The sequence below is a fragment of the Pundamilia nyererei genome, unplaced genomic scaffold (genome assembly GCF_000239375.1).
Source record: "Pundamilia nyererei isolate P.nyererei 1_Seehausen unplaced genomic scaffold, PunNye1.0 scaffold00103, whole genome shotgun sequence".
Lineage (NCBI taxonomy): Eukaryota > Metazoa > Chordata > Actinopteri > Cichliformes > Cichlidae > Pundamilia > Pundamilia nyererei.
The window spans coordinates 227,653-240,746 of NW_005187504.1; the positions used below are offsets into that span (position 1 = coordinate 227,653).

Below are 13,094 nucleotides of genomic sequence, written 5' to 3' on the forward strand. Positions count from 1 at the left end.
CACACACACACACACACACACACACACACACACACACACACACACACACACACACACACACACACACACACACACACACACACACACACAGACCCTCTTCCCACTCGCACTGCTCACTAAAGGCCCTGCAGATGTGAAGTCATTTGAAAAGCCACCTCGTCAGGGTCACAGCTGCTGTTCGCCCACAGCAACGATGGTCCTCTTTAGTTCGCACACGACATCAAAAACACACTAACCTCCCCGCACCACCTTTGAGAGACTTAACAGTAGATAACTCTTGCCTTTATCATTATTATTATCATTATTATTAGTTGTCCCATGACTCCTTATGTTCTCCAGCTCCATATTCACTGTAAGTCATGCCACGAGTTCCCTTCCTCTTTTCCCCGTGGGATCTTTTGCTCATGTTGCTAAAAAACTGAACATTTTCACTTGGAAAAATCAAAAACGTTGTGATTCACAATTTTGTATCCCACCGCTTTCTTGTGTTTTTGCTGTGTTTTATCCTATTTAGTTCTACAGCATTCGTTCATTTAAGCATCTGTCACATAAACAGTATGCCTTCAGGGATAATCAAAGATCTTCTGAATCTGAGACTAAAGTGTGATTCTTTGATTCTTTAGTAATTTACAAAAAATATATACACACGGTTGAAAATTGTCAGCATTCTACATCGCTTCTATTTTCAGAGTGTTTGGGATTTGTTGGCAAAGACGTGTCATGACTTTTTTACCCGGTGATCCAAAAAGTTTCTCACCTTGCTGTCTGCTGTTTTGTAGGACCGCAGTGATTGTAATTGGACTTCAGGTTGTGGAAATTAAATTTGCATAAATGCGGCTGATAAATCAAGTTCTAAACTGGTGGAAGGCTGCAGTGTTTTTGCCCATGGTTGTAATTAGCGTGACTCTTAGTGAATATGGCCGATGGTATTTGTGGAGCAGGCGGGCATCATTTAGCAACTGTGGAAGACGTGCAATACAAAATTGTTGAGAAAATGCAAACTGAACTGGAGCATTTCCAAAACGTCTTTTTCTGACCTCTAACCTCCTCAAGCTACATGCATTTCATTTTCCAAAGACTTTTTATTTAAATAACTGTAATCACAAAGTTTTTTTTTATTACAAAATTGCCTTAAGGGGCTTTACAATCTAACAACCTGTTACAATGTAACAACCTATGTCCTTAAACTTTCCATAGTCCATGAGTCCTTACAGGTACATCATCGCATTTTAAATTCAGTCCAATTTCTTTCAGGACCACAGTCTCATTTATTTAGTTGTGAAAGCTTCAAACTCCGATAGACCTTCACCTCATACTTCAGCTGGCCGACAACCTCCTGCCCGCTTTTCTGTGGTCGGTTAAGTCTGTGAGATGCGCGGAGTCACTCTGAATATCCTGGCAGGGGCTCCAACGTTTATTAACCTGTCGTGTCAGATGCCGTCTGTTCACCCGCCGCTAACGCCCGTTTTCTCTGCCACCGTGGCTGCCATTAAAGGCTCGGTTTTATGTCTCTTTGATGGCGAAAGCTGGCCTGACACGCTGTGCAGCTGTTAAAGAGAGGCTTGTGCCTGATTCGTGGCAGTTGGGATTGTAATTCATTTTGCGGGGGTCTAAAGGAGGTTTCTCGGTGCTGAGATGCTCTGAAATGAGTTGAGCTCGTTTAATTGGATTCGCAAATGATACAGGCAGAAGTGTAAATTCAGTTGGAAAAAAATGGTGCTGTTGTTGGTTAACTAGAAATGGTATGAGATCTTGGCAGCAATGAGATTATTGCTGGCAGCGCTTTCCAGTTTCACAAAATGCTGATTGTTCTGCAGTGCGTCTTATAGAGCTAAAATCTTAGGAATGGTCATTTTAAGTAAAAATAACAGTTAAAAAAAGATAATTTCTACTGAACATTTTCAGAATTTTCGTGGTTTTTTCCCAGTGTGTTAAATATGAAAGGAGGCTAAATGTTTTTATCTTGTTTCTTCCTTCATTTTAATGTTACGCCGAATTTTTTCTGTTGCTCTGGAGGCTGTCTTGTTTTCACAAATTGGGTTTTCTCAGTAAGAATTAGGCTGCGACACAAGTTTGCTCTTCAGTGGGTCTGATGATGATGATGATGATGATGATGTTCTTTTGCTGAGATTTGTTGGGGATTTAAAGCAACTCTTAACCATTGGTGATAGCTCACTGTGAGAAATGACAAAGCGAAAGAGAATCACCTCTAAAACACCATCATGCACTCCCTGCTCAACAGACGGCTACAGGCAGACACGAGCTGGTGAAAAGTGGTTATTAACATCACTTGGGAGTTGGTGGAAACTTTAAACAGAGCTAAAAGAGAGAGAGTGTGACTCTTCTCAGAACTCATCACCTCCATCTTTTGTCTCCAGCCTCGTTCCTGTTTACTCTCGACTCCGGCTTTTTTAAACCTCGGGAAAGACTTAATTTTGAGCAAAAGCATCCTCATTTCAAAACGTGTTGCTCCGGGCAACCTTTTCTACACCTTTTACATTCAGGTCTTCTCTTCTAATGTTCATTTTGCATTCTGTTATCATAGTTTCAAAACTCTCTAAACCCGTGTGGTAATTCATATTCCTGCTGTCGGATTGTATAACCTTGTAATCCTTTTCGTCTGGTTCTCATTCACGTGAATGATTGAAATGCCTCTTTTGAAAGACTGCCTTTATCTATGTCTAAATATCTGTAAGTTATGAAACATTAATGTTGTTACTGAAGTTTGGGGCTTATTCACACTTACGGCTGTTTTGCATGTCACATATTCAGATGGAGGCAATGGTATGTAGCATTAATCATTCAGGACAGGAATCCTATATTAAAACAGTAAAACGCTGATATTATGTCTCTACAACAGGTGTTTTTTTGGCAGTAAGATGGTAGCTTTTAACTTTTAGTTCAACTTGGTTTGAAACAGCTGATGCACGTCTAATCTGTTTGGCTGCGTCCCTGCTGACTTTGACTTCATGTAGTCGGACTTCTCCATGGTCCTCATTGCCAATGAGGTTGTTGCTGTCAGGATTTAAGGCTGCTCTTTGCCATCATGCTTCATGTTTTTTGGTTATCTATCAATATTTTCCCCAGTTTTCAGTTCCCTCAGCTCAAAATGTGCTATCACTTTTTTGCGTGTGAAGCTGACAGGGATGATATTTCCCTTCTCATTTCAAGTGCACGTCCTCCGTGGTGGACCCACATCTTGTGGCATCACAGCTGGAGCTACAGTCTGCATTACTTGAATCTTTCAGCAACGTCATCGCTCATCTGCCAAATGCCTCCGTTCGTGTTGTGCTTTGCGCAGCGCGGCCATATTTCCGGTAACATTTCGTTCCGCTACCCCATCTGGCGTTGGCGCCTGCTCCTCTGTTCAGTTGCCAAAAAACTGTGTTTGAATGCATGTTAAGTATAAGAAACAGACGTGAATGCCCAAGCAGCTCATCAGCCTTGTCCTTTTGTACACTTGCTGAAATGCAACACTTTTTTTTTGACATGCCCAGTAAATCCACAAGAATGTCTGGCTGACATTGCTGCAGTGGCAGCTTGACAACTAGGTAATAAAATCATTACCTAGAGGAAAATAGACACAAACGTCCAAACTACTCATTTGTTCTTGCTCTTGAACACTTGTTTAAACAGCAGATACAAATAGCTTATGCATAAATACCAAATAAGGACAGCTGATACACAATCAAATATCAGAGATGTAAAAAAAACAACTAGGTGGTCAGGAGATTCACTGAAACACTTAGTGAAATTTTCACTTAATGAAAATTCCAATAATATTTCTTTCATCTCAGTGAAAGAAATATTGAAATTTCTTTCATTGTGCATAAATATACATGTGCATAAATTCTGTAAAATAGCTCTCTTTAGAGCTTCGCCCCACCTTATTCATCACATTTGTGGTTTGCTTATACTAAAACAAACATTAAGAAACCTTCAGGTGCCGTATAATGATGTAATCTAATAATATAACATGACTATGAGTCAGCTGCTTTCTAAAGTCTGCGTGTTTTCATTCCAACACCTGTGCTCACTTCTGTAAAGCTTGCCTCTGACACGTGCGCTCTATAGAGTAATAATTAAAAACACTAAAAAAAACACTTAAGCTAATAAATGTAAACCAAAATTAAACATTTTCAAACAACAAAAACTAAACAGAAACAAGAAAATACACTCTGGAAACTAACTGAAACTACATGAATATTATAAATGTTATGTATGCTTTTAGTTATAATGTTTTGCGTGTTGTGATCATCTTTGATGTCTGAAACAATGGCTTCTTTCACAGATGGCCTGGGTAAGTTTTGGATAGAAGTACACAGAATAGATAAAACCACACTGCAGTTTATGAGCGGTCAGAAAAAGACGAGCAAAACTTGTTTATGTTTTAAAAAGTTTCATGGGAAAAAGCATGTCCAAATCAAATCAAATGAATCAGAATAATTTTCCCTCATTAGGACGTTATTGCAGAGATGGTATTACTCAAAATTTGGTGTGAAATTTGGGTAATAAATGCTTGCTTACAAAAAATGTTATAAATGAATATTTGTGTCTTGAATTTCTATTTGCAATGAAGCAATAGTCTAAGCAAACGAGCCACCAGGTTTGTTTTTTCCTTTTTTAAAATGTCCTGTATGCATCGTTATTAGGACTTGTGTCTTGACCTTTCTCAGTACAAATATGCTCAGACTTCTGGTTTTAGTCATTTCAAATTTAAGGTTTTAAAACTTCTTTTTAAGCTAAATAACATGTTACATCCCCCCCACCATGGTGGAGGCAAAGGTAGGAAGGAGACACCAACACCGGACAACTACAATCAATGAAGGAGGAGGACAACAGGACAGTTAAGAATCAGGCAGGATTTATTGGTTGCTTGCCTTGATAGTCAAACTTAACAAAGAAAAAGGTGGGGGAGGAGGACTGGGCGGTTGAGCCAAATCAAAGAAATTAATAAAACAAAAAGAGGTCGATAGCTTCCAGGGCCTAACTAAAACAAAAATGCAAAACAAAAGGCCAACCTAGCTACTCGACAAAAGATCAGTGAAAACATACAAAAGTGGCATCAACCGCATAACTTAGTGTGTCTAACAGTTTAAACTGCAGCCAGTGTATAGGGTACCCCAGCTTACCTGTCCAGCCTCCCACCACACATAATACAAAGAAGCCTTTTCACAAATGTTTGCCATAGCAGCCACCAGCTGGCCAGGGAGCTGCTCATTTATAGTGATCCCCAGAGAGTGATTGGCCAACTGTGCCCAGACCAGCCAATAAACACATGCCAATCAACTTTGACCTGGCTAATAGGTGGAGGCTTGACACCTGAAACATAAAAAGAACACAAAAGCAAAGCCGCATCTCTTGGCACGTAACAAACATCTTACTAATAGTATTTATTGGCTTATTTGGTTCACTGTTCTTTATTTACTGTTTTTACGTGGCCATTGATCTCACTGTAGGATGTACACATTCTGGGTTTAACCCCTGACCTCACTTTTTCATCATGGCAGTGGTGTAAATATTTAATCGTTTGTTTAAGTAAAGATGTGTAAAAGAAATTCCCAAGTAGCTCATCATGTTGTACAACTGAAGTGCAGCAGGAGAGCGAGAGGAGAGACGGTTTCTGCTTAGTCACTGAAACAGTCTCTCGCCGGAGTCTCCAAGGACGACCCGCTGTTTCCTCGTCTCCTCTGCTAATGAGTGACCTAATGAGTTTAGGGAAATTACTGCATGCTTAGCAATTTCTTCTCCGTCTTTCTATCCCATACTCACCACGTGTCGGCTAGACTTTGCTCATGCATACAACCCACTTTTTCTGTACTTCAGTGCAGTTTTAATTCAGAATTTCTTTTCATTCGAGGCTTACAGGTGCACAGTAGATATGCACCTGGGCAATACTGGACTTCCTGCTTGTGTCCTGTTAACGTATGTATTCCTGTCTTTCTAGTTCTAAAGGGTCCCCTTGTTTCTTTCTGTAGGTTTGACCTGGGAAGATGATACCACCCAGCAGGTTCTGTCCAAGGAGTTATCCAAACTGAGAAGGATTCCCTACAGACCACAGCAGACTGGGTCGTTCTACACCACTGAGAGCAGGTCAGATGTTTATTTAGCTCAAATAGTTTTGTGACCAAAGGACATGTAGATTTGCACTTCTGTTTTATCTTACTCCTAATAATTTTCATGTAGTTTTGTCGTCACCCCACTTGGCAGGCCGGCAGCGTGGACAATAAACTTTGTGAACACAATGCCTCGAAAATGAGACGGCATAGGGCTTGATAGCATAGGTGCATCTACTAAACATTTTGGACAAGTCAGAATCCCGGTGACCTTGACCTCAAGGTCAAGTTGTCTGAAAATCTTGTGAAAACAATAACTCGAGAAAGATAACACTTAGGACTTTCAAATGGATACAATTGGTGTGTCTACTAAAAATCTTCAACGAGTTCAAATATCAGTGAGGTGAAGTTTTCTGTCACCTAGGATTTTAAAATTTATACCACAGGTGTATCTACTGCTGTAGGAGGCTGAAGGGTAGCACTGGCTGCTGCCAGTATTTTAATTTCTTACTTTTTATTTTACTTTGTGACCTTTTTTTTTGCCTTTTTTCTAATACTAATATATGATATATGAAAATTTTAGAATGGCATCATGTTAATAATTCCATTTGGAGGAAAAACAATTCATTTGCACGTCTTTGCAATGAAGTTATCTGACTGTGCTACTCTGAAGTGACTAATTTCTGCATTTTGTTCATCTTTTTCTCTACTCCCACAGGCCAGTAGCTCAAGCAATGGACCCAGTGGACCAAAGGGTGAAACCGGTAGAGGTAGAACTCAGCAAAAATCTCCAGATGTACCTGCAGCGCCTTGGCCTCCTTCCCAAGACATCTACTTCCAGCTTGAGCGCACCAAGCAAGGTAAACATTTACTCTGTTTGGCTTCTGGGACTTGGTTGTTCCTGTTCATGATTTTCTTGCCATTTGTTGGAATTTCTTTGCCTCAAGCAAGTAAACAGAAACTATTATGCTTTTTATTATTTTCTGTTACATATTATCTTCTTCAAAGGTGGGAGCTTTAATTAAACATGGGTAAAGTTACAAACAATGAAGGCAAAGATCTTCAAACTAAACTTAAAAGCACCACCCACCTGCTTTACTTTTGTTCATGAGAAATAGCTAATCAGAAAGAAAAGGTCGGTTTAAGTTGGGGTCTGTTTGACAGTGAATGATCTGAGTTGCACCAAGGCCCAGTATACTGTGAATCATGCAAAGTTCCTCTTGTAGATTCCAAGCGTGAAAACATGGAACTGTTAATTCACCTCTATACATCAATTATCAGTGTGCTAATTGAAAGGATTCAAAAAAGCCCAAAAGTAATGAAGCGCAAATGACAGAATATCGCTGAAGTGCCACATAAACCTCAGCTCCCGCTGGTCCTGTTCTCACATTTGAAAAACGGAGAATATGTGAGGAATTTGTTTTTATCCCAATGACTGCATTTAGCCTCGACCTCCATTCGAGGCCACCTGGCTCAGTTTGAAAAGAAAGCGTGCACACATACAGTGCACGCTCGCACAACACGCTGAAAGGACACAAACGCGCACACCTTCACAGCAGGCGGTCCGCTGTCATCCTTCGCTGTCGCTTCTTTCTTGCTTCTCTGTCCTAACTGATGACTTCTCCCAGCTTGACCGTTATGAGGGAAATAATACCAGCCGAGAGTTCAGGAGTTCACCGCTCTAATTAATAACTCAAGGCGCGACTGCGTCCCTCTGCTGTGCCTGCAGAGGCCTCTTTCCAGCTGGGGAATTGTACTGAGGACCAAGCGAGTACGACTGCGTGGAGCCTGCAGGCATCGCTCGCAGGCTCGTGGCCTTTTCTATCCAGGTTCACCTGTTTGGTGGCAGCCAAAAGGAGCTGGAGGGTTGAAGGGGCCCTTCGGGTACGAGTGGCATAAACATCACCAACTGAGGGATGTAAATGAATAAAGATACTGCCAGCAACAAATACCAGAGGGGGCCTCGCACACACAAATCATAAAGAAGTATGACAACTGTGAGGAACGGCTTATGTCTGTATTGTTATGATAATTTTGCCGTTACTCAGGCTTGTGCCATTTCTGTGCTCTTAGGTGGGCGTTAATGGAGCCGGCAGTGACAATTTGCTTTTGTTGTAGCTGATGGATCTGTTAATATGATTGCATAAATGGATTAATAACTTTTTTTCCCCAAAATGGGCTTTTTCATCTCAATAATCATTTTTGTTCAAATGAAGCCTTTAATAATAAAGCAAAGTGCTTCTTCATGCATCCGGATACTCTCTCTAAATCTAGTGGAAGAACAAAAACAAGAAACGTTACATTTAGACGTTTTCAGCAAATGCACATCTATTTAATTTTGCATACATTTTGCCTAGAAGTAAATTGGCTACGCTAACACGAAGGTTACTGGATTGGTGGTGTTATAAAGAAAGAAAAGCCAAAGTGTGTCGAAAGAAAAAAGGCAGGGTGCTTGTGTTTTGTACTTTGGCGTCAGGATGGTTTGCATTCTTGTCACACACAGTTGGTCCCATTATTTTAGGACGTTGTCTCAGCCTTAAACGTGTGACGAGCAGGTGGGACATTTTCTTGGATCCAGCATCTGCATAAATAGTAATTCTGCATGACTCGTATTTTTTGGTCAGATTTTTTTTCTGTCGCAGCAAGTTTTTTGTCATCATTAAACATCGGACAGAGGGATGACTGGGAATGAAGGGGCTGGTGAGTGAGATGGTTGGCATCTTAAAGTTCTAGGCAGCAGGAATGCTCAAGCAATGCAAAGTAATTATAATTTACTTCATGCTTTACTTTGCAGTTATACTTTGTCCCTTGCGGTCTGTTTATTTCGAGGTCTAATTATTTGCTCTGAGACATTACAACATATGGTCGGGAATTTTCAGGCTTTTACTTAAGCTCTCTATAGTTAATGGAGTTTGGATGATTCACATTTCATAGCCTCTCAGTTCATCCATTGTGTCAAACAAAACATTTGAGGTAGTTTTCCTTTAATTCCACTCCCCTTTTAGGCAGCTTTCTCCTGATTGGGTGCCCCTCACAAACAGCAGGTGGGTGGGACTTGAGTCGTGTTTTGAAATGACCGTATTGGGGGCACGCACTTCCTCCTCAGCCACAGTGTGGCTGTTTCTCAGAAAATAGAGCAAAAGCTCTGCTATTGGAAAGCTGGTGGAAGTGTCTTCAGCATCAGTGTCTTTGTACAGTATGCTTGTGTTTTCCAGAATGACCGTTTCCAGTCCGGCATCCCTGCAGACCTTTATCGCTCCAAGCCCCAGATTTCAGCTCAGAAATCACCTCCCTCCAGCTTCTCATCTCTTTCATCGTTCCAACCCGTGCAAAAGCAGAGACCACCAGCCAACCAGCTCCTCGCCACGCAGGCTGAGGGTGACCTTCTCCTGGGCGCCCTGAGGCAGTATCTCTCCGGGCATGCGTCCCTTCACAGTGGGGGAGCGAGCCCATTCGAGCGCCTGAGAACGTTCTACAGCAACAGAATAGAGAATTCTGGGCTCAAAAAGGAGACCTCGAAATCCAGACTTGTGAACATGGGAAGGCCTCAGGGGGCCTTACCCAAGGACCCACTCACTTCTGTTGATGGTATGTATTTTACCCATGATGGATTTCATCATAGAGTCTGCAGCGTGTTTGAGATGCAAAATTCCAGGCAGGACGTCTTTCACTTTCAATCGTATCTCTTACAACATGTAAACACACACATGTTGAACTGTCAGTGTTGCCAGATATTACATAATTTTATTACAAGCAACAAGGAGAACCTGTGAGTTATGGCTTTCTTTGAGTGGACTGAACCATGCAGAATACCAGAAGTGGTGGCAGGAAGTTAAGAGAATCATTCAAAGTAAAGCAAATATGAATAGAAATAAGGAAATTGTAGCACAGCGTGGTTACACTTAGAATCAGATAGCATGTTTCTGTCTCAGCCTGCTGTCAGACGCTGGCTGGGTCTTCATTATAAGGAAGTTATTATTATTTCTTTCCTTCTGTGGCTACACTGAACACACAGGGCTTGTGGTGAAAACCACATTGTACTCTTTTTCCATAAAGATGAGCATTATTTGCATGACTTTGGAAACTAGCTCACAGCAAGGACCATTAAATAATTGCTATAAGGCTTTCAAAGTTAACTCAAAGGTAAACTGCGCCCAGTTCTTATGATAGTTGTAGATGTTCAACTTTCATTTTTATCTGTGCATTAAAACCTGCACACACTGACAGGCCCTCATACTTTAACTTAGCAAACTCATATAAGCATCCAGCAAACAGAACAGCATTAAATTTAGTCCAGTGTCCACCTAATGAATATAACTCTTGTATCGATTCTCTGTGTCTTTTTTGAGTCCTGAGGGAAATATCTGTCTCCTAAATTCTCCACTGTGTGCTCACCAGCTAGCTAAATGCCTGCCTGCTGTTTGGTTCTGGTACACAGGGCTTTTCTGATGAAAACAACTGTCTGCTGTGGTTGCTATGTGATGCCAAGTAAATAGTAAATAAGTGGACAGCTATACACCAAGCTGAAACTCGCTGTAAACCTGAAAGGAGCTCCATAAACAGCTTTAGCTCCATTGCTACAAATCACAGCTTTCACATCGTCACAGTAAGATACCTAAAAATATTTAATGCTGAGATCAGAAGAGAGACAGCAGACATGAGAAGTGAGACTATTGCCTCTAATCTAAACTACATAACTGGTTTTAATGGGGACTGATTCTGCTTTTTCTTGTTTTCTCTTATAAATACACGATCATAATAAACATGTCCAGAATTTCAAATAATGCAGCCACTATGCAATCCCAGCAATCTATACACTGAGGATGTCATGACAGGCACACAGCTCTCCCACCCACCTGCTGTTCAAACCTTCTGGTCACGAGGGGCAGCCAATCAGAAGGAAGCTGGCTTAAAGCTAGTAGAAAGGCAGTTAAAACAGCTTGTTTCTGACAGAGGGTAAACTGAGTGACTTAACCAAAACCCTGCACAAGATCAATAAATATTATTTTGAACTATGAATCATACAAGTCCAAGAATGCAAACATGGAGCGTGGAGTTAGAATATTTGGTCTGCTTTAACGATAATAATTTCTTTGTCTTTCATTGTTATTTTACTTCCATCTCTCCTCCAGAGAGGTTCATCGAGAACGTTTTGAAGAATGTTGACAGGCAGCATGTGGACATGGATACGCTGACACCGCAGGATTTGGACCAGCTGTCGAGCCTGATAGCTGAGGCTCTACAGGTAGTTGATCAGGACAAGGGACTAAACAGAGGCCTGAGCCGAATGAGGGGACCAGGACCGAGAGACCTGGAAGGAGAGCTGAGTGATGGAGAAGAAGAAGCAGAAGAAGAGGAAGAGGCGGGGGAGGTTCCTAGGGATGAGTTGCTGGGGAATGCTCCTACCCTGAAACCTCAGGAGAGCACTCCTGTCGCACTGGCAGCACTTCAAGGTAATTTTATAGTGATTCATTTTGTTTTTACGTAATTAAAGTATTGAGTAAGCGATGGAAAGTAAGTCTATAATACATGCATAATTGTGTAGGCCGGATTAAACAAAAAAAAACGGAGCTCTCAAGTTGCCACAAGAGTGCAACATAAAAATCAATGTGAAAATAAATAAGCATCCTGTGCTCAATGCAGAACATAAACCCAGCCAGTGTTAATGGTTTATTGTCCACTGAGGCCACTCAGGCTTTGCATGTTTACACAATCACTAAAAGTGCTCAACAGATAACTAAATGATTAAAAACTGTGGTCAGACAGCAGTGGATATGTTATTTATGTACATTTTCTAGTGTTTTTTCAGCAACAGTGAAAAATAAATTTACACAGGGTTGAATTCAGATCAGTAAAATATTAGAGAATGGTGAATTTGATTTAAGGAAATGGCCTTGAAATTTGGCAGCTTTTAGCTCTGAATGAATTCTTACATGAACCACCTCTTTTTCTGTCTTTCTGCTCCCGCTTTGAATGGAAACACAAATGTATCAATATGATTATTCTCTTTCTCCCAACAGAGCGTCACACAGAGACAGAGGAGCAAAATGTGCAGGACAAGGTAAGCAATCAGAGTAGCAGAAAGGGAAGACTTAAATGTCAAAGCCAAGGCTCATTGTAAGCAGTTATGTAATTTATTAAACAAGGGAATGAGATGAAATTTTGCAAGGGTGAAATCACTGCCCAAAGAATTTATCTAGAACTCAGTATTCATGCGAGAGAATGAACTGCCGACAACAAAAAACAAAATGGATCAGGTTTTAGTCCCAAAGTTTTATTTGTTATACTGCTAGTATGCACTAATAATATTCTTTTTTTATTTATTCAAATAATGAAGAAAATCTTCCACAATAAATCGGACTGATATGAACATGTGCATTTTTTAAGGAATCGGGAGAGCAGTGGATAAATGAGTGAGTTGGAATTAATTAAGGCTAAACAAGGTGAACTCGTAACAACGACGCTGTACTGATTCAGTCCTTTATACTGTAAATTGAAACCTGGGTAAAAAAAAAAAAAGTAAACTCATTAGTGTATTTCACGGATTTCTTTTATTCAAAGCAGTGGTTGAAATACTAGCATGTATAGTAAAGACATGTGTGTCTAAAAATCCAAATGTTATTCTGCTATAAAGTTTTAAAATTTCAGCGGATAGATCACCAATAGATACTTAATTGTTTCCAAGAGGAAATTTGTCTTGGACTCTACTAAACTACTAAGCTACATAATAAAAATAATTATGACCAGATAGAGGGGCGATTATAAGCTCTCAGCAAGGCATCAGTCAGTATGTGCGTTTGTTCTGTTTAAAATTCCTCCTGATAGAGGCAACAAAGGATCTTTAAAGCCAATTTCATTTGCACTTTGACAGAACCTTGATTTTAATGACAGAGGAACATCTTAAAGTCAATGCATACCTGATTACAATCTCTGATGAAACAGAGGTTTTTTTCTTCACCTCCAGACAGACGTGAGAACCAACCAAATCAAGAAAGTCCTGTCACAAAGGACATCAGAACGCTCGCGGGTTATGAATAA

At 40.5% G+C, this 13,094-nt stretch overlaps 1 protein-coding gene across 1 annotated transcript in view; it reads left to right on the plus strand.

Moving 5' to 3' along the window:
- The window catches only part of LOC102205351 (receptor-type tyrosine-protein phosphatase N2-like), a 214,455-nt gene that overhangs the window by 33,318 nt on the left and 168,043 nt on the right, over window positions 1-13,094 (plus strand). Inside the window, exons 4-8 of the mRNA XM_005740735.2 lie at window positions 5,979-6,093; window positions 6,775-6,916; window positions 9,272-9,644; window positions 11,189-11,509; window positions 12,077-12,117. Of these exons, the coding sequence (XP_005740792.1) occupies window positions 5,979-6,093; window positions 6,775-6,916; window positions 9,272-9,644; window positions 11,189-11,509; window positions 12,077-12,117 (992 nt within the window). The remainder of the gene's footprint in view (window positions 1-5,978; window positions 6,094-6,774; window positions 6,917-9,271; window positions 9,645-11,188; window positions 11,510-12,076; window positions 12,118-13,094) is intronic.